At 53.2% G+C, this 19,928-nt stretch overlaps 2 protein-coding genes across 10 annotated transcripts in view; both read right to left on the bottom strand.

The window, feature by feature from the left end:
• Window position 1: 1 nt before the first annotated feature.
• LOC128763478 (transmembrane protease serine 2-like) lies at window positions 2-2,981 on the bottom strand. Its single transcript, XM_053872262.1, has 9 exons — window positions 2,950-2,981; window positions 2,753-2,882; window positions 2,577-2,659; window positions 2,469-2,512; window positions 2,235-2,391; window positions 2,006-2,178; window positions 1,816-1,917; window positions 877-1,004; window positions 2-187 (listed from the first exon to the last, which is right to left on the bottom strand). The coding sequence occupies exons 1-9, from the start codon at window positions 2,979-2,981 to the stop codon at window positions 2-4; spliced, it is 1,035 nt and encodes a 344-aa protein (XP_053728237.1).
• Window positions 2,982-4,820: 1,839 nt separating this feature from the next.
• atm (ATM serine/threonine kinase) overlaps window positions 4,821-19,928 on the bottom strand; it is a 21,766-nt gene continuing 6,658 nt past the window's right edge. Inside the window, exons 19-63 of one of the 9 annotated variants that reach the window (XM_053873007.1) lie at window positions 19,820-19,899; window positions 19,590-19,745; window positions 19,264-19,339; window positions 18,495-18,637; window positions 18,312-18,429; window positions 18,068-18,238; window positions 17,824-17,999; window positions 17,517-17,760; window positions 16,732-16,838; window positions 16,544-16,670; window positions 16,287-16,486; window positions 16,041-16,215; window positions 15,340-15,498; window positions 15,076-15,208; window positions 14,917-15,012; window positions 14,684-14,855; window positions 14,483-14,624; window positions 14,234-14,410; window positions 13,463-13,640; window positions 13,302-13,407; window positions 13,069-13,227; window positions 12,372-12,480; window positions 12,144-12,232; window positions 11,923-12,025; window positions 11,545-11,693; window positions 11,378-11,494; window positions 11,200-11,319; window positions 10,899-11,133; window positions 10,661-10,831; window positions 10,270-10,389; window positions 9,979-10,196; window positions 9,706-9,913; window positions 9,527-9,637; window positions 9,293-9,433; window positions 9,097-9,235; window positions 8,941-9,023; window positions 7,999-8,139; window positions 6,934-7,050; window positions 6,722-6,871; window positions 6,476-6,641; window positions 6,326-6,412; window positions 6,151-6,265; window positions 6,017-6,080; window positions 5,800-5,942; window positions 4,821-5,252 (exon numbers count right to left, since the gene is read on the bottom strand). In XM_053873007.1, coding sequence (XP_053728982.1) covers window positions 5,072-5,252; window positions 5,800-5,942; window positions 6,017-6,080; window positions 6,151-6,265; window positions 6,326-6,412; window positions 6,476-6,641; window positions 6,722-6,871; window positions 6,934-7,050; window positions 7,999-8,139; window positions 8,941-9,023; window positions 9,097-9,235; window positions 9,293-9,433; window positions 9,527-9,637; window positions 9,706-9,913; window positions 9,979-10,196; window positions 10,270-10,389; window positions 10,661-10,831; window positions 10,899-11,133; window positions 11,200-11,319; window positions 11,378-11,494; window positions 11,545-11,693; window positions 11,923-12,025; window positions 12,144-12,232; window positions 12,372-12,480; window positions 13,069-13,227; window positions 13,302-13,407; window positions 13,463-13,640; window positions 14,234-14,410; window positions 14,483-14,624; window positions 14,684-14,855; window positions 14,917-15,012; window positions 15,076-15,208; window positions 15,340-15,498; window positions 16,041-16,215; window positions 16,287-16,486; window positions 16,544-16,670; window positions 16,732-16,838; window positions 17,517-17,760; window positions 17,824-17,999; window positions 18,068-18,238; window positions 18,312-18,429; window positions 18,495-18,637; window positions 19,264-19,339; window positions 19,590-19,745; window positions 19,820-19,899 — 6,372 coding nt within the window. In that variant the 3' untranslated portion in view covers window positions 4,821-5,071. Of the gene's footprint in view, window positions 5,253-5,799; window positions 5,943-6,016; window positions 6,081-6,150; window positions 6,266-6,325; window positions 6,413-6,475; window positions 6,642-6,721; window positions 6,872-6,933; window positions 7,051-7,998; window positions 8,140-8,940; window positions 9,024-9,096; window positions 9,236-9,292; window positions 9,434-9,526; window positions 9,638-9,705; window positions 9,914-9,978; window positions 10,197-10,269; window positions 10,390-10,660; window positions 10,832-10,898; window positions 11,134-11,199; window positions 11,320-11,377; window positions 11,495-11,544; window positions 11,694-11,922; window positions 12,026-12,143; window positions 12,481-13,068; window positions 13,228-13,301; window positions 13,408-13,462; window positions 13,641-14,233; window positions 14,411-14,482; window positions 14,625-14,683; window positions 14,856-14,916; window positions 15,013-15,075; window positions 15,209-15,339; window positions 15,499-16,040; window positions 16,216-16,286; window positions 16,487-16,543; window positions 16,671-16,731; window positions 16,839-16,964; window positions 17,458-17,502; window positions 17,761-17,823; window positions 18,000-18,067; window positions 18,239-18,311; window positions 18,430-18,494; window positions 18,638-19,263; window positions 19,340-19,589; window positions 19,746-19,819; window positions 19,900-19,928 lie in introns of those variants that run through there. The other 8 variants (XM_053873006.1, XM_053873008.1, XR_008415688.1 and 5 more) reach the window with 8 other exon arrangements.

Below are 19,928 nucleotides of genomic sequence, written 5' to 3'. Positions count from 1 at the left end.
CTCACGCAGGGTGTGGGGTGGACTTCCTCTTCACCTTCATCTGACTGTAGATCCAGTCCAGGAAGTAGGTGGTGTTGGCGTAAACACCTGGTTTGTACAGGTGGGTGCAGTGCTCCTCCCAGATGTTGTTGCCGAGGAACCACCAGACTCCGTCCACCATGGCCGTGAGCGGGCTGCCGCTGTCCTTCTGCCGGGGAGAGGTGGCCAGCAAGGCTTTTGCTTGAGCGTCTGTATTTACCCCCAGCAACATGATCATGGACCCAGCGACAGCTTTATAACCTGTGAGACCCCGTGATCATAGTCCAGCTCTCAGGCGTGTCAACCCATGCAACAGTCAAGAAAGTTAGGAAGTATTATTGTTTCAGAAATATAGACAGATCCTTTGGCTTTATAGGTACATGTTAACCACATTGCAATTGTTCTTGTTAGCCGTTATATATCGACTGTGCCAGTCTTTCCCCCATATTTGTTGATTTATATTGTGTAATATTCGTCATATTTGAAACAGGGACAGTCACTTTTATTATTTATTTTTCCTCATAAATAACTTAAAATTGACACTATGAGAATGTAACAAGCTGTTTCACTGTTTCAAACTGTCCCTCATTCATCCCTCCATCCTCCTCCACTTATTGCCTAAAGGGGCGCTGAGGCCTAAACTGAAGCCACTCGGGGCAAGAGGCACGGGACACCCTGGACGGGTCACAAGCACATCGCAGGGCATCTGGACACTTTTACTCATCATTTTGACTATTTTCTCTGCTTTGCAAATATGTGTTTATGTGTGTCTTTCTCTCATTTTTCCCCTCGTAGCAGCAACAAACCACCTTCAACAGCCACAGTCCAGAATGTGAATGAACAGACTTTCATTCTTACCCGACACGTCTTGGGTCCGTCTCTGACCTCTTGTGTGCAAATCATGTCGGGGGTTATTCGTCCAATGTAAGGAACAGAGTTGTTGCAGGTGTCGATGTCAACAAAATTGACTTGAGTTTCCATCAGGCCTGGAACAGGAGAAGCCGTCAGTGGTCGGAGCAGCTGCACAAAATACCTGCACCGTCTTCTACTGAAGTTTAGCCAAGCAACCTGAAGGCATCGCCGTCTCTGTTGAGGCCAGCTGTCGAGCAACGTCAAACATTTGCTGTCACTCCATGAATTTTAACTTCCACTTACAATATAAATAATTCTATCAAGCTAAATAGCCATCTTTATTTTGGGCATGACCATTATATTTTAGTTTGCAATATTGCATTTACTGTGTTTTTAATTCCATGTTTTACTTTCATACATATTTTCATTTGGATTGTTTTCATTACTGAACTGAATTTGACATTTGTATGACTGAATGTAATCATAGTTTGCCTCGCTATGTTCTGTGGTTGTTGAGATTGTTCAATAACTATCTTGTTATTTTGATTTTCCCCTCTGGGTCGCGTTGTCATAGCAACAATCTTTTTAGTGTATTCTTTTTATTTTTTAAGTTTTTACTCCTTTTTTAGTCAGTTTTATTTCATGTTCCCATGTATTGATGTTTAGGCAATAGTTGTAGTAATGACAACAAATTATTATGTACAAAACAAACAACTTCATGACACTATTTTCCCGTTTTTGAATGACCATTTTGTGGCGAGAATGTGATGTGTACGGAGATTGTTTTGCCCGCCCCTGACTTAATCCTCGTGACGAAGAGCTGAGTCAAGTGAGGAGCGCGTCGTGACGCTGAAAAGCCCATTGTCACCTACTACAGTACTGTGACGCCGAGCCACCGCGGTGTGAGCCAATACAATGGCGCCCTCTACCGGCGGGCTGACGCACCTGCCTCTGCTGAGTGGTTGAACCCCGTCGTCCAGGCGCCCTGCAGGTGCGACACGTTCAGGCCCGTGTTGGGGAGACACACCGGTCCGAAATCACTGGCGGCTGCGCGTTAATGACCCGTTGAAAGCAGCCAATGGAGACAGCATGGAAGAAAAGCAGTGGATGGTGCGGGAGGAGGAGGCGCGCGCACCTTGACTGTCCAGCGGTTTGACGAGCCTCAGGAGAGCGACGTCATTTCTGCGGGACTGCGCCTCGTAACCGTCATGCTTGAGCACGAGGTCGACGCGGTGGGCGGGGTGAAAGAGGACATCCAGGGGGTCCACGATCCCGACGTAAACCAGCCACTCCGCCGGGTCCGAGAACCTGCGAGGAGGCAGGCGTCACGCTGCGGGGGCTGGAGCAGAAGCCGCGCCGCTCACCTGTCCATGCAGTGTGCTGACGTCACGATCCAGGAGGGGGAGACGATGGCGCCCCCACAGCGGTGGGCGCCGCGCACCTGGAGGCTGACCTGCCAGGGCCAGGAGCCCAGCGCAGCCTGCTGCGAGGAGCGGCTGGAGTTGATGCCTCTGCGACAGTCTGAGCGAGGGAGGGAAGGCGGGTTCTCCAGGTGAGGAGCACGAGGTGACGGGTGGGTGCGGAGAGCGCTTACTCACCGGTGCACTGCAGAGTGACCACCGAGTTGTTGGGACAGCTGCGGCTGCGGAGGGAGGCGGCAAGACAGAGTCAGAGGCGCTCAGGTGTCAGGCCCGTCATCCACCCACCTGGCGTCCAGCTGCTGCAGGATGGGCGCCTGGCTGGACACGCCAGGCCTCAGCATCAGGAACTCCTCCGCCGCACGGCCCTCCTGCGGGCCCCACGTGTGGTAGGTGTTCCTGTCACGTGACGCAGCTTCAGCTTCATGAGCAGAGAGAGAGAGAGAGAGTCGGGCGGGCCTCACCAGCCGAAACCCAGGTCCCTGCAGCTGGACCTGCCCTGCTGCTCCGTCCAGCCGTGAGAACAGACCTGCCTCCAGCTCCTGCTGCGGCTCCAGTAGACCTGCAGCTGGAAGGTGGAGCCGCTCAACCTGACTGAGGAGCACACGCCAGAGGTAGAGGGTCAGCGTTCAGGGTCATGTGTGATTCAGACAGCAGTCACAGGTGTGTGTGTGTGTCGAAGGGCAGCCCCATCCTGCGCCTCCACTGACACGGACACGGCTGCTCAGTTGCTCAGGGCCAGTGTCTTGATGTGGCGCCTTTAGCAGAGGCAACACGTTGGAAACGTTTGACCCATTCATTGGCGCCGGCAAAACCTTGCTGGTGAGCTCTGTTTACTGCCCGCGTCAGCGGACCACAACATCCAACACGTCATTGACATGCACTTTGGTTCCATCTGACTCACGTGACAACGCAGGTTTTGGTATTTATTCACGTGTCCAAACGTGTCTGCCCCACTGGATCTGAAGGAACATGTGACCTGCCAACTGTGAACCTCCTCTTCCAGTCAGTCCAGGCAAAGCCCACCAACATATGGGTCGGTTGTGTTTGGCCCCTTTTCTTGCTGGAAACCCTGAATATGGGTAACAGTCCGAGACAAGGTGCCCTCCTGGACTGCTTGGTGGAAACAACATTTGACTTCACGACTCAAAATGATATTCGATATCAAATGAAAGTGCAGTGTTGCAGCTCAGTCTGTGGACGGAGACGGTTGTCCGAGCGAGGCAGGACGTCAAAGGCCATGGTGGAAGCATCCAGGCATATAAAAGCTCTTTCATCTACGACACAGAGATGCTTCGCGCGGGCTGGAGTGGAGTTTTTTTCCGGGCTGTGTAGTAACTGTGTAAATGTGGAGCGGCTCTCACCACAGTTGGCCTCGTCCTGGCCGGCAGGGCAGTGGATCACGCCGTCACACCACTGCGAGTCCCACACGCAGCTGCCGTCACCACACTGCAGGCCGCGGACGCAGGGCGAGGAGACTGCGGCAGACGCAACACTTCAGTGACCCTCACTCACCGTCTCTGGGAGAGAACCTACGGTAATAGGCCAGCAGGATCACCGTCACCAGCAGGAGGAGCAGCAGGCAGACCAGCGCCACCACCGCACACTTCAGCCACCGCTGTTTCCTGCCTGATGTGGACACAGACAGTGACTTGACCACAGAGTCTGCAGTCTGACTCCACCAGCAGAAAACACAGCCTGCTCCTGTCACCTGAACCACTGGAGAAAGTGGGGTTTCTACGTCCACTCACTTACGTTTCCCAAGGCTCTGGTTTGTCTGTCTGTCCGTGTTCAAAATCACTTGAAAAGCTATGGAGAGATTTGGATGGGATTTTCCAGGAAAGATATGAAATGGGACGAGCGACACGCGACTCAGTTTCGGCTCTTTTTCTTCGGTCATCACTTCAGACGACAGACTCTCCGTGGCCCAGGTTGGATGCCCGGTCAGGGAGTTGCACCTCTCTCTCTTTAGCTGACAGTTCAAAAAAGCCCTTCAAGTCTCTGTCCGTACACTGAACACTTAGAAACACACAGAACCTAAGACCAAAGCCATCATTGCACCGACGGCAGCACCTTTGTGTCTGGGCGGCTCTTCAGGTGGTGGCTTTAGGGCGCAGTGATGGACGTACTGGGGCCTCACGTCTGCCCGGCTCAGACACTTCTCAGGCGCATCGTGGGCCAAGGTGTCTTCTGACACACCGTACTGTTGGTGAGGATCCAAAGCCATTAGAAGAGTCACAATGTGCGGGAACACGAAAGCAGCTGGAGATGATCATCATGAACCAATGATGAAAGGTTACTCACAGAACTGTTTCTCATCCTGTTGGCTCAGAAGAAGAAGAGATTTAAGAGAACTGAGAGGTGAAATCCCGAGTGGTGACAGGTCCTCCCTCCGTCCCTCAGAGTGGCCCTCTCGGACTGTGCAGACCTGCTCTGAGTTCTCAGAGTTTTCCCTCCTCAGGCCACGTCACCGGTGCTTATCAGCTGGGGTGTCAGCGCGGTGACGGAGTGCTCAGTGGAAAGGTACCGCGAGAGGATGAAAGGAAAGGATTCTACTGCAGTTAATGAGTGACGGAGGAGCGTGGGGTCAGCTGAGTCCCCCTGAACTTTATTTATTCAGAGTGTTGAAGAACGATGGAGGGAGGCAGGCAGCTACTGTACGTTCACAGCACCATGTTCCCCACAACAGCATCAAGCAGCAAACCCATCACTATTGGTGATGGCGGTTTCAAAGCCAAACATTCCGAGGCCTGCGTCGCGACCTGACAAGAGTCCTCACGGCGCTACACCCAGGCCTGCCAGCCCGGGAAGAGTCTGCTGAGGTTCTTGGGGTCCATGGCCTGCTGGATGAGGAGGTTGACCTGCCCTCCCACGCTCAGCACCGTCCCGGCTTCCACACCCTTCAGCTTCTCCTGCAGCCGCAGCAGCACGCGCTCCGCCACCTTGTTGAAGCTCTGCGTGTCGCTGTGGAAGGAGAGGAGGCAGACGTGAGAGAGGGGCCTTGCTTTGGCTCGAGACTCCCCAGGCTTTTATACCAGTGTACCTAGGCGTTTACTGTCACTGCACAGACACTGTCAAAGGCAGTGTCTTTTTTATTTCTTTATTTTAAAGAAAGCTAATTCAAAACAAGTCATAAATCCTGTAATTTCAAGAAAGATTTGTAACGTAAGGGACGTATTGGAGTCAAGGCTTGTGATTGTTTTGCTCAGTTTAAGACAGGGATGAACTTTGACCTTACATTGAGGTTCTACTTTCAAGCTTATAGGAAGCCGACGATGTCTCACCAAGTCAAGAAATCTTAGTTCTATCTTTCAACATTTGTCATGTAAAATAAACACGAATGTGATGCAAATGTTGCCGTTTGGCCGAACTTTTTTGCAGGATTCAAGTTGCAGTTGGAGCTGGAGTGGAAGCCGTGACCTTCCTGCTGCAGCGTCACCAGCACGGCGCCTGTCCTGCCAAACTAGGGGTGGGACCGGGTCATATTCTGCTGCCGATCTGCATGAAGCACCTGGATTTCCGAGGGTTCCCCAGCTCCTCTCCCCCCATGGTGGAGCTGAGCGTGGCGTTGAGCTCCTGCTGCTCGTCGTGCTGCAGGTGAAAGGCCTTCAAGGGGTTCATGGTCCAGTCGAACAGAGGGTCATAGAGCAGCACCTGCATCCCAGCACAGAGGAAGAGAAGAGACTTGAGGGGAGCTGCGCGTGCCACCTGAACCTGTGCAGCTCTACCTCCACGATGGTGAGGAGGGCTTCCTGGGAGCTCCTCATCACCTCCATGGTTTTCTCACAGCACCTGAAAGGTTCACCACTGATATTCCCACTCGTTGATAATGCAAGATCTAGTGTGGTGGACCAGTGCTCACTGCCGAAAAACTCCCTCCACTCCAGTGACGCCCATCCCGTCCACGATGTCTCGGGAGAGCCTGAAGGGAACCGTCTCCGGGGTGGGCAGGATCTTTCCCTGCTCGAAGGCCACACCTGAGGGCAAAGGTCAGGATGGCTCCAGGCACTGGGCTCCACATGCAAATGACACCTCACCTAGATCGATGTGCACCAGCTCCGCCGTCTGCTCATCGATGAGAATGTTGTGGATGTGACGGTCACCCAGGCCCACGATGTAGCCCACTGGCAAACAAGGGGCCAGTCAGCTCAACTTTGCTGGACGTAACAGCGGTGAAGGTGCGTTACCGATGGAGGAGGTGGCCACGCTGCGAGTGTAGGCCAGCCGCTTCTCCATCCACACCGCTGGATCCAGAAACCTCTCCATGCAGAAATATCTGAAGACGGGTTTGAAGTCCCTGCAGACCTCCAGGTAGCTCTGCAGCTTCGCGTCAAAGCCGAGCCTCTGGGCCTCCTGCAGCAGATGATTGATGAAGGACATGGAGTGACACGCAGCAGGCAGGACGGATCTCAAGGTCACGTTTGGCACGGCACCATCATCTTCTTGCGGCAGGCGAAGCTGGACAGGTCTTGGGGGCGGAACCTTTTATGGGCTCCTTTATTGGCGTCCACCAGGAACTCCCCGATGGGGACGGTGCCGGAGCACCACTCCAGGACGCCACTGCACTGCGAGAAAGGCACCACCTGACGGGACGGTTGGAGAGGTGAGAGCGAGCCACGGGCCAACCCTGTCCCCCGGGGGCCACCTTGTATCGCCGGATGTTGAGCTTCCTCCTGCGGGTGTCCAGGTTCCGCTGCAGCAGCGTGGAGCACATGCCGAAGACCTGCTGCATCACCGCGTCCTGCCGCAGGTCGTCTCGGCCCTGACGCGCACAAGAGGGCAAAGGTCAAGAAAAAACGCTGCCCACAGGGAGCAGAGGCTGCTCCAAGGAGTCCGAGACTCTCTTCACATCAGCACTGCACAGCACTCCCACAGTTCAGGGTTGAAGCGACCGAGCCCACCACACTACATTAGCTTGCATCGGTCTTCAACAAGCTTTTGCTGTAATAAGGACGGTGTGAATGGAATAGTTGGCATCAAACTGTTCACAATATTTAAAGTTGGGATGCGCCAATCACCACTGATCACCAAATACCGATCACATGGATTGACAAAGACTTTGTCATCAATATGATGAGACCGGCCGTGTTCATGATGTGAAAACATGAGCCATTAAAAGAGGCGAACAATAGACAAACCTTGCAGCTACTATTCAGTCAAAAGACAACTGAAAAACATTGAATCGGATGTGAGACGTCGCAGTTTGGTGAGTCTCTCGAGACGGTGCTGTGTCGGCGGGAGGAGCGGACGCACCACGGGGGAGGGGGGTCGGCAGTGATCAACCGAAATCAGCCCATCATGATCGGTGACCCATCGATCGGAGCCTCCTCAATTAAAAGTCTCAAAGGTTAATGATAAACATAACGGCAGTTGTGTAACCACGAGGGAAAGAGAGTCACTTTGAGCCACGTGGCTGGTGACATCAAAGAAACGCGTGCTGCTTTGTTCCGGACTGTAGAAACTGTTAGTTGATGCGGGACGTTGGCGAATGATTAGCTGTTAAGAGGCTGACCAGAGTTAGAGCAAACACACAGCCACTCCCCAAAGAATGCACTCCTCACTAAGAGTGTTCAAGTACATCTGTGATCCCACAAACAGAAGAGGATTAATTATAAACACAAGGCAAACCGGAGCAGAGCGGAGGAACACGCACGCAGCAGCCGCTGGGTTTGGACAGTAGGCGTGTCCTGGAACACACACACGCACGCACCTTGACCAGCTGCCTCCGGCTCCGGCCGTCCGAGCCCACGGCGTCGATGATTTTGGGCAGGTTGACCCCACCTGCCAGGTGATAGTGGGGCGCGAAGCCTCTCAGAGTCACCAGGTTGTCATAGCAACCAGATGGGTCTACCTGTTCAGAAGGACGTGACAAACAAACAAACATGGACCTGCCACTGGCCACCATTATACCAGGCACAAACATTGGATCTGAGCTGCTCGCATGAAAAACACTTGAGCAGCAGACTCGGTGTGAGCATGTGTCTTCAGACAGATAATGCAGAGAAGGTCCTCAGAGAGCAGAGGCTGGCACACGTGAAGACGCAGGCCACACATGGCTCTGGGTCTCCTCAGCCTCCACGCTGGCCCTTTGCTTTCCTCACGACAGGACTTAAATGGAAGGCGGAAACTTCCAGGGAAATGTCATGGAACATTCCTTTCTCCTGATGTGTTGAGAACAATTCACCTTCTTCCTCCTCACGAACCTGACGCTGTTGTTGTTGTTCTGTTCTCTATGAGACAGAATCACTCCGAATCATCAGCCACGGATGATTGGAACTACTGCCAATGCAATGTGACTTGAACTATCAGAGAACAATAAAAACCTGCCAAGAACTTTGTCCCAGCACCAGAAGTACAAACTTAAATGCCGCTGCACAAAAGCGACACATCAAGTGAAGTTAACATCAGCTGCTGAAAAACCCTAAAATGAGAGGGTTGAGAGCTGCAGCCATTTTAGAAGGGAGGAGGTTGTTGTCAGAACTGGATGTCAGTTCATCACCATTGAGAAGGGAAGCTGAACGATAATAGCTCCGTCACTCAGCGAGGATGACTTCAGAAATGTGAGGTGGGTCTTTGACAGAGGGGAGGAAGGAGCCAACACCCAACTAGGTCAGCGGACTGGTGTCCTGCAGTGAATTCCTGAGGGCCTCACCTTGATCTCCATGGTTGGGATGGAGACCTCCTCCAGGTCTTTGATCTTCACAATGGGCTGGTCAGCAGGGATGGGAATGGGCCCTGTGATCCACAGGCATGTTGGTGCTCATCACCCTCCCACCTCACCTCGGGTCCAGAGCCGGCGGGTACTCACTCTTCTCCGTCTTGTGCCGGCTGGCGTCCATGTAAGCCAGAGCGATGTAGGCGTCACACAGACGCTCCATGCCGCGGACCATCTGGCCTCTTTTCTTCTTGACCGTGTGGATGATCTTCCGGGCGACCTCGGAGCGCTCCTGTGGGAAGAACACGCCCTCACTTCCCGGTCAGGGACTGGAGCAAGAGGAGCCCACCTGGTCAAACTGTGAGGTCTGACACGACGTGCTCTTGGCCAGACGCGAGCGGGTGAAGTTCTCGTCTTTGTTGGCGTTGACCAGAGCGAAGATGATGAAGAGTGTGTGATGAGGGTGTTCCAGAGAGGCTCGGCTTAGCAGCTGCGGAGGGGACAGAATTAAGACGGTTGGAAACAAGAAGGACGCGTCGGCTGCATCTCAGGTCCTGGAAACTGCTACAGAGAGTTGCATTACTTCAGTGAGCACATCTTCAGCGGCGCCGGCGGCCATCTTGGTTCCCATGCGAGCAGCTAGCTGATACATGAGAGGCAGGAACTTGTAGGATGGGATGCTCCTCACACCTTTCTGGATATTTCACAGAGAAGTTGACGTGGGAGTGTGTTTCTTCCAAGTTGAAAAGGTGCCTCTCAAACCTTCATCAGGTCATTGACAGACTTCACATCAGCATTTTCCAACCACAGCGACGCCAGACGAAACACACAGGTGTCGTGCTCCTCGCCTTCCTCCAGGCACTGGATGTAGTTCTCCACTGCCTTACAGAGGAAGCGCTGCCGATCCGCCTGCAGGTTGGACAGAGCCTTCTGGTCCAGCTCCAGCTCCCTCTGCACCTTGATGGTGTACCTGAGGGGGTTCAGCAGACGGAGCTGTTCAAAGCCAAGGCCAGCGGCTGGACCACGGGGACCCACCTGTTGGACGACACTTCTCGCTGCCTGATCAGCTCCACTTCCTCCTTGGCTTTCTCCAGAAGAGCCTGCTTGTTCTCGAACTCAGAGGAGCTCATGTACTTGTCGATGCTCTGGTACTGAGCGTCTGAGAAGCGGGCCAAGGCCAGGAAGGCCTCGGTGCGCTGACTCTGCAGATGGCCGTCCTGCATGCCCGAGTCCTGCTCGATCACCTCCACTGCCTGGAAGGGAAGCGCACAGCGGGAGGGGGGGTTCAGCAAAGGTCATGGCAGCAGAGGAGATTCTCCAGGTTACCCTCTCCAGGTACTTTTCCAGAATGACGCCCGGGCTCTCCAGGCAGGTCTCAGCCAGCCAGTCACCACATAGTCTCAGACACTCGGTGTAGACCGGAGCCAGAGCGGGGTTGAGGTCCACCTGGGAGACACCACAAATCTGACTCTAACTCATGGATTAGAATGAGCCCATGTGATTCATTTCAACATCTGACACCACAGCGGTCACTTGGAGCACGTGCACTGGGCACCACGACAACAAGCCCACCCTCCGCTTCCAAAACAAGATGGTGGTGTGGGCGCAATAATGTAAAAAAATTAAAAATATCAGAGAAGAAATTGTGCAACTCCGTCTTCCTTCCAAACATCACAGACTTTGGAGATGAGCCAAGTCAGCGGCCCGTGCATGTCACCTTCTCTTCCAAGCGGTGCGTCATCTGCCGCAGGAGGCCGAGAGCCAGACCCTGCTCACCCTTGGCCCAGAACACACGCACTTCCTCCAGTTGCCACGGTGACACGGGTGATGAGGACCAGGAGCCTCCTCCATCCTGCGTCTTCATCTGGAAGACGGCTCGCTCTGCCAGCTGCACAGGAGCCAGAGCACAGGTCAGAAGGTCAGAAGGTCAGCGGTGCGCTGACAGCCAAGCGTACTTGAGTGTTTCCAGCTTTCAGCGCTGCGCGACACAGCTCCAGAAGGTGCTCGGTGTACACGGAGCTCAGACACTGGACGGCGTCTGAGTCCACCATCTTGGACATCAGCGTCGTTTGGGCGATAGAGCGGACAGCCAGGATGGGCTCCACCAAGGAGAAGTCGCTGTCGACCAGGAGCTGTGAGTGCTGCTTCCACTGACGGCACACATCCATCAGAAGCGAACCTGAGAAGGGTCTGATGGCAAGGAGGATGAAGCTGGGCTTTCTTCATGGAGCAGCAGTGAGTTGACTGGAGCTTTACCCAGAGAAAAGCGGCCTGATGCTCTCCAGCTGGCTGATGCTCTGCAGGTTCCTGAGGGCTGGGTACAGAGAGGAGACGGCCTCCAGTCGGCCGCGACACAGCTGCTCCACCTCTGCGCTCCTGTCACGGCAGACCGCCATTTAGCGAGGGACGAGGCCACGTGGCCAGCCTCACTCACCGAGCCTGCTTCACAGCTTCATCAAACACGGACAGCTCTCGGTCCCGCAAGGCTCGCAGCGCACTGAACACCGACTCGTGGATCCCTGGCTTGGACTCCTCTCTCCTAGTTTGACAGCTTGACGCATGAATGTGCTTTCCAGAGCAGCAGCGTTGAAGGCAGCTCACCTGTCCGACAGGTGGCAGTCCCACTGAGTGTTCCTCCAGGCGGCTTGGAAGCGAAGCTCTCTCAGCTCTGCGCCCCACTGCTCCCCTGCACTCTCCAGGCCCCTCATGTAGGTGGTCAGGATGCTGCTCAGGCCAAAGTTCTGCAGGCCCTGGCAAACCACAAACACACAGGTAGGCAAGTCCAGCAAATACGCTGAAAAGCTTCAGAGCACGTGTGCCGTCATGCGCAGTTCAACTCTACAACAGGAGAGGACGACCTCGTGTCCGTCATTAGTACTTACACTAGTCTGTCTCCTTTAAATCTAATCTAACAAATCCTCAGAAATCAAACCCACAGTCAGGCACACGTGTGGCACACAAGACGGCAAAGAGTCCAACCTCCACGATTCCCACTTGTCTGGTGACTTCGGGCAGAGAAGCATGCAGGTCGTAGGTCACCAGAGCTCGGCCCCACATGGCCTCATGCTCGTAGGTTCGTATCCTGCAGGACGATGGACGACGGTAAAAGCTCTCGATCACGGAGAACAACGTCCAGGTGGGATTGAACCTGCAACCTTCACGAACCACTGCACAGCAAATGTTGGAGTCACTTGTAATACCTGGTCAGCGGGCTGGTCATGGTCTCTCCACCACAGCCATAAAGACTGTCAGGCTCCCCGATGCTTCGATACACTTCGATCAGCAGCTCCTGCGCTCACATAACAGTACTACAGAGGTCAAACTGGAGTCATGCGAACAGGTGCAGGCCAGTAACTGACATGACTGACACTCACACACCGGTCCCAGCACTCGGGACACTCTTGACATGTGTGTCACAGAGGACTGACCTGCAGACTGATGCTTGTGTCTTCCACGCTCCTCTCCGTCAGGCTGGAGATGGTGAAGTTCTGGCTGCTCTCCTCAAAGTTGATCCTTCGGGACGTCCTGGCCTTCCCTCTGTAAGTCAAACACACGGAAGAGGTTTGGAACTAACCATCGGAAAAACTCGTCATCAAACAGGAAAAGCGTTGCATTTATAAAATACAGCAAAGAATCAAATCAAGAAAACGATGAAGAAATGACCCCTGAGGGTGAATCTACCCAGCACAGGACTGCTGCCATCGAGCAACCTCAAAGTACACCATGTGTTTTCAGTGCTATCCTCTGCTCATGACCAAAACCGCTGTTGCTAATTTGAGTAGTTTAACTTAAAACATGCCCCAAAAAGTAGTAGAAGTTACCGGATGCAGTGCAGAACACAAATACATTTGAAGTAGCAGCAGCCGACCCCAGACTGCAGTTCAACTACATGCAGTCCTACTCTGCCCAACATGGATGATGACATATATTCAGACGTGCTTTTTCTCCAGTGTACGAGCAAGAGCCAGTTAGGAGTAAAAATCTTCCGAAATCCAAGAATTATCAGTCTGGAAAACGTTGCAGAGTTCAAGTGGCGAACATACAGATCCCAACCTCCTTGGTGGCGGTCGTAATGATAAGCAGATTCACGAGGAAGGCTGGTGGACAGGTGATGAAAGGGATCACCTGCTGCTGGCCTCCACATTTGCTTTGATCTTATCCACGTAGAGCTCCGCGTACAGCAGCGCGGTGAAGTGGGCGGAGCAGGACTGCGCCGCTTTGGCCACCTCCAGGTAGTTGAGCTCCAGCCAGAAGTTGGACTCACACACGGTGCCACAGGAATCACTGAGGGACGGCGTCAGGGCCAGAGGTTAGACAGTGCACACCAGCACTCTCTGTGTGTGTCAGAAGATCCGGACCCGTCAGTGTGCGACGCCCTGGGCTGGTGCCTGAGGAAGTCCACCACGGTCAGCATGGTGCGCAGAGAAGTGGTGTCATACAGGCCGGGGCCGGCACTGTCGGACTCTGAGGGAACAGGGGAGTCAGCAGCAGCCGGGCAGGAGGTCACAACTGTGCGGACCTGAGTGGTGACTGAGGGGGGTGGCGGCGCTGCTGGAGGCCCGGGCACTGCGGGAGCAGAAGCTGAAGAAGTCCTGGATGTGAGAGGAGAGAAGCTGCCTCCAGGTTCCATCCGAGTCGTCCAGCAGGATGGAGTGGACCAGCAGCGGCAGCAGCCTCTGGCAGCAGTCCACACTCACCTGGAGATGTGTGCGTGAGAGTGAGAGAGTTGTTTAGAATTGTTTAACCAACGAGAGCGATTACGCTCCTAACGTTGGTGACAGGTGAAAAGGTGTCCGCTGCCGCCCTCCATGGAGCACTTTCCTGTGCCTGGTCTGCCTGTTGAATATACTGACTGCAGTGCGCTCGATCGAACGGCAGGTGGCGCCACGCACATACCCACCAGTGTCCGCGCAGACGCTCACTGCAGAGACGTTTGCATGAGACCATAGCTTGTAAAATCCCGGGTAAATCCACATCTTGTGTCAGTCTGGTGAAAATTGATTTACTTCACTATGTGACTGACTTTCCAGGTGCACGTCTTTGAACCTGAGTGGATCACGTGACCACAGCAGGAGTGACTTGGCCACAGAATCCAACCGGCTTTAAGTCAAGTTGCTCTATTGCCTAAAAGAATCAGATGACTAACTACAACCTGCAGCACTGGTCATCGTTCTGTCTCATTTGACCTGGAAAAGCATTCCCTGCTGATGAGCTGAGGAGGTGAGTGAGGTCCTACCAGGGCGGAGCAGAAGGAAGCAGATGGGTGGAGGAAGTGAGGAGCCTTCCTTACCAGACACAAAGGTCGGGTGAGTCGTAAAGCCTCACACTTGACCCCTCCACTGTCCAGCAGGGTGGTGCACAGAGAGCCGAGCCAAGTCCTGTGACCCCCCACCTTAGGGATCCAGAAGTCAGGATTCTGCAGCTTCTCTGCAGCTTCTGAACTACGCTCCACACCAACAGTCGCCACCTGCAAGAACCAGAGGTCAATACAGCTCAGACAGAGATAAACGCCTGGTGATTCCCAGAGCAATTCCTTCACCTTCTTGTTGGCTTTTCTGAAGAGGTGAAGATAGGCCAGCATGGGATCTCTGCTGTCCTTGTGCTGCTCCCAGAAGTCCACGCCCGACTGCGTGGCCAGAATGTTCTTCAGACACTGCGCTGCTGCCTGTCTCACCTCAATCCTGCCACACAGCAGAGCCCGGCGTCAGTGTCGTGCCGCTGAGGCGCAGGCTGGACCTACCGCTGGTCGGTCAGCGCGTGGTTCATGCAGTTGAGGATGATGTAGAGACGCTGCAGCTCCGTGGAGGTGAAGAGGGAAGCAGCGTCCCGGTACAGCGGGTCCCTGCCATGCAGCAAGGCGATGGTGGGGAAGTTGACCGGCCCCAGCTCTCCCAGACAGCTGCCAGCTGCCTCTGCGGGGACACCACGCTGAGTGGCAAGTCACAAACAGAGCCATGGAAGCCGCGCTCGTACCGAGGACGTCTGCTCCACCCGGGTGGTGGACAGCCAGTTTGCAGAGCCGCAGGAGGTGGAGAACCAGCTTGACCAGGACGCTGTCAGTGGATTCAGCTGTCAGAGAGACGCAGTGTTACGGACGGCCGCAGGCAGCACGTCTGGCGCGGCAGCTCCCACCGTGACACTCCTTCAGCAGCTCTCTGATCTGATCCTTGTGCTCATGCAGCTTCCTGCTCAGCTCCTTCACTCCCTCCAGCCTCGTCAAAGGCAGCGAGTCGCAAGACTTCACTGAGAGGAAGTGGGAGATCTCCTGAGGAGCAGCAAGAGTTTGCCACGATGAATATCACCAGCAGCAAACCAGCGGGTTTACAACCACCACCAGCGCTTCAGTCGTACCACCATGAAGACAAGACAAGAGAACGGCCTTTCCGCCTGACCTACCTCTCTGAGAGTGAAGGCTCGATGCTTGTACTTGAGCTGGTGCTGGACAGATCGCAGCTCCTGGAACTCGGGAAGGTCAGGAAAAGCCTCCAGGTGAGAGATGGCTTCCTTCAGTTTGTCCCGATTGTCAATGATGAGGAAGTGCAGCAGACTGAGAACCTGCAGGGAAGAATGACAGCGTGAAGCGGCTGCTGCAAGACATGTTGTTTTCACTGCTCCACTATGACATTCAGGAAAATATGGTGCATGTATGCTGTTGATTTGAGATGATGCTGTCCAGGCCGGTGTGCCTGCCTGGACAGCATCAGTAGGATCAGAAGCAGGTGCTGGCGAGGCATCTGGGCATCTTGGAATCGCCCTCCACTAAAGGCGAGACACTGTATTTTGAGCCAAAACCTTTTTTTGCTGGTCGTGATCAACATTTATGTTCAGTAAAATAGTTTTATTTAAAAAAAAAAAAAAATATATATATATATATATATATATATATATATATATATATATATATATATATATATATATATATATATATATATATATATATAATACATAGATTTAGATATGCATGTATAGATACACAAATCTCTCTATAGAATTTTTTTATTTAAATATATATATATATATATATATATATATATATATATCTCTTAAACTTGGCGTTACCAGAAAAACATTTTTCTAACAGGAAAGTTGGCTCTCACCTGCCGAGAGGCTGCCGGCCAGCTGGTCACCTGAGCAGTCAGAGTCCCGACAATGACCTGTAGGTGGCAGTCTAGCGCGTCATCGCAGTACTGCAGCGCCGCGCGACACACCAAGTCCAATAGGCTGCAGCAGAGTGACAGGCTCCTGATGGACACCTCGTCCTTTTGAACCAACCTGTGGAGAGAGTGGGCCACACAGTGAGCAGAGGAGCACCAGCAGGCACGTGGGGCCGCGTCTGTTGGCACCTGCTGTTGATCTGGTGGATCAGTGTGTAGATGACGTCCCTCAGAACAAAGGCCCAGGCTCCTCCCAGACCATCCTTCACCTCTCGGAGCAGCAGCCCCACAAAGAGGTGGTACATCATGAGGATGCGGTGGCGCTCGTAGCTGTTGGTGGTTTCGGCTGCCTTTTCACACACGGCCAGCAAAATCCTCTGAATGGAGATCTAGGGAGGGGCGGAGTCAAATAACCAGATGACGGACAGTCAACGGTGACATCTTACTGGAGTTTTGGACAATATGGCCACCAGGGATCTGTGGTTGGCACCGTGGCACTTGCTGAGGTACTCCATGGTGGCTGTGATCACATGGGAGCTGAAATGTGGAGGGTTCGGCGCGGGGTCCAGCTCCCTGGGGCAGAAACCGCCCGTCACGCTTCAATCCCCAATGATAGTGTGTGACCCTCGCTCACCCCATGAAGTGTTTCAGGTCTCCAGCAGCCGCAGCGCCTTCATACAGAGTCATCAGCAGCTCCACCACGATGTCGGGCAGGTGACTGCGGATCAGGCTGTCGATTTGCTGAAACAGCAACGGTTGGAATGGAAAACATGGAACATCATGCGTCGTTTCTGACGCACCTCTCGTAACCGTTCAAGACAAGCAACGCAGAAAAGATTTAGATCGGAAATTACAGGTTTAAAGCTAGTTACAAGACAGAAAAAAAACTAAAAAAATTTTAACGATTACAGAGTAGTTTAGTTAAATTTAAGGGACGACAACGAACAGCCGAAATGAACAGATGAATCACATCAAATTGTTCAGGGGACTGTGGCTGTCTCTGATGTCTGACTTGGGTCATTCAAGGGAAAGGGCTTCAATCACAATTTTTATGGAAGAAATGCCACTTTTATTTTCAAAAAACATATGGTATCAAGGGCATCCTTAACATTAACAAACATGTGGTCTAAAAATGAGAAATTTGAATTCATGTCTGTGGGACAGTTGATCTAGTCCCTGTTTGAAATGACGTCAGTGTGGGATTTATATCTCCGGTCAGATCAAAGCGTACATTACACGGTTCACGTTACAAACCCATGTTGTCACGTTTCCAAGAGCTTGCAAAACGGAGCATACAAAAAAGGCACGGGTTTGTGAAAATTTGGGGTGAAAATGTTTGGGTTGAAGTGGTGAGAATGAGGCGGTGTGACATCTCCACTCTTGGTCGGTGAGTGGTTTGAATGAGGGCGTCCGTGTCACCTGTTTGCCCAGACAGTCGGCGTCTTTGAGCAGCTGGTACACGCGGTGGGCCGTCTCTCTCTGCCGAGCCACATCGGCGTCCTGGTCAGGCAGGGCGAAGTAGGGCAGGATGTTGACCATGATCTTGGGGAAGCAGTCTGCCAAAAGCTCCCTCCAGTCCTTCTCCAGACACCTCCCGATGGACTTCACCTGATCAAAGTCATCCAGGAAGACCAGGTGGGGCACCAGGACTTGGTAGCAGCAGCTGCAAAAACATGGCCTTCAAAGCATGGAATCTACACCTGGAGTCCAGGCACCCGGTCCTCACTTGTAGTAGTCTCTGACAGTGCTGTGGTCCAGGAGAGAGATGGGGAAGGAGCCCAGCGTGTAGCGGTCGTCCGACTGCCTCTGCGACAGCCACTCTGCCACCAGATAGTCCAGATGAGAGCTGAGGAGCAATTTGACGCTTCTGTAACCGAGCGTGCTGGAGACGCTGCACAGCACCTGCAGCAGCACACGCACACAGCCAGTCACTCCACCTGGGCAACGGGGTTCTGCCAGTCAATCCCAACCTTCTTGATGAGGTGCTCCTCGATGTCGTTCTCCTTGTACGACTGCAGCAGAGCGAAGAGCGCCTGCTTCTCACAGACGGGGCTGCAGCGCAGCACCATGGACAAGCTCTTCAGCAGCGTGGCCTTGCGGTTCAACTTCTCATCCTGCTCCTCGCCAACAGCGCCGCCCCTCTGCCACCACAGGGACCACAGGGTTAAACACCGGAGAGGCCACACTTCAAGTGTGTGGCGAACGTTGCCTCACTGGCCGCCTCATTCCCTCCTGAGCCTTCAGGTAGATGTTCTCAAAGGCCGCTTGCTGCTGTCTGAGCGGCAGCATCCTCTTGCGCTCGGCACCGGCTGGCCTCAGGTCCAGGAACAGCCTGAACAGGTAGAGCGCCATCTTCCGTCTCCACTTCAGCACAGCAGTACATCCAGGGACACATACCTCTCCACCGACATGGCCACCAGCATGCGCACCTGGTGGCTGGCATCAGCCAGGTGCGAGGGGAGGATGCTGGACACAGGACTGCTCTCCTCAGAGTCAGAGCCTCTCAGGTCCAGCGATGCCCACTGAGAGCAGGGGTCCGCCTGACGCGCACACACACACACACACACACACACACACACACACACACACACACACACACACACACACACACACACACACACACACACACACACACACACACACACACACACACACACACACACACACACACACACACACACACACACACACACACACTACTAAATAAAACACCTATGGACTGTTTAATAAAACACCTTTCAAGATGCACGAACTATTTTGGCTCTCACCAAGAGTGAATTTCCTGCCCGAGGATTGAACCACAAGCACACAGGGGTGCAACTCTTACCACGAGACTTAGGTAGACAAAGTAAATTCAGTAGAAACCCTGGTGGTGAATGTCTTGAACATTGACATGTTGATTTATTTTAGCGATTCAGTTTGATTTCTGCATTCTATTAAGGGAGTTTTCTGAGGAGCTTTCAGCTCATTCTGAGCAGGCAGCCATCTGGGCAGCAGCAACACCAGCTGAAAGACATACAAGCTCCAACCTGCTGAGCACCACTGTGATCCAACCGTCTATTCCTAGCAAAGAGTTCCTGAGGTTTACATTGAAAAACCCTCTGATCTTTTTCGGGTTATTTTGTGAACAAACGCAGTTTCCAACAGAAATCTCTTGCGCAGTTACCTCCTGTAGGCCGACGAGACATCGCACTAAAGCAGCGCGCACCGAAGCCACACATTTTCCCGACTGGCTCAGGAAGCTGAAACAAAGTAACAAAACATGAACATCAGCCGCACACGTTTCTTGTTGTCGTGTTGGGGTCACTACATTTTTAGTGTGACATCTTCAAGCGTACTAAAGAGCTACAACTTGTCATGAACTGAACTATAAACTATGAATGTAAAGAAGTGACTGTTTAAATTTGGCAGCACCAGAGGACCAGAACTGCCACGCTTCCATGCGCTCGGGAGAGTGTATTTGAATGATGGTTAGTATTTGGAATAAGTCACCAGAATCCGGCCAGCACTTGGAGCAGCGACCCTTGCACGTGTCTCATGTCCTCCCTGGGGTGGTGGGTTCTGCCCAGACTTCTGATGGCAGGCAACAAAGCCAGCAGGACAGCAGCGCAGATCTCTTGGTCTTGGCGGTACAGAGAGCAGAGGTCCCTGCAAGCACAGCACAGTCGTGAAGGCCAGTCTGCAGCCTTCAGGATCCTCCGTACATACAACATAAAGCTTACGCAAGAGGCTTTAGCAGCATGTCAAACTCCTCAGGAGTCAGAGAGTCTTCGGTGGGAAGCTTCTCCAGCAGGACCAGATACTTTGGAAAAGGATACCAAATGAGGCGAC

Source organism: Synchiropus splendidus, chromosome 8 (assembly GCF_027744825.2).
Source record: "Synchiropus splendidus isolate RoL2022-P1 chromosome 8, RoL_Sspl_1.0, whole genome shotgun sequence".
NCBI lineage: Eukaryota > Metazoa > Chordata > Actinopteri > Syngnathiformes > Callionymidae > Synchiropus > Synchiropus splendidus.
This window is presented reverse-complemented; position numbering and strand designations above follow the sequence as displayed.

Excerpts from the sequence above, each read along its gene's own strand:
- LOC128763478 (XM_053872262.1), bottom strand. The coding sequence starts at position 2,981 with ATGGGGCTGCCCTTCGACACACACACACACCT. Across the intron at positions 2,179-2,234 it reads TCAGCACACTGCATGGACAG|GTTCTCGGACCCGGCGGAGT; the intron begins GTGAGCGGCGCG and ends GCCTCCTCGCAG. Across the intron at positions 1,918-2,005 it reads CAAACCGCTGGACAGTCAAG|CCGCCAGTGATTTCGGACCG; the intron begins GTGCGCGCGCCT and ends ATTAACGCGCAG.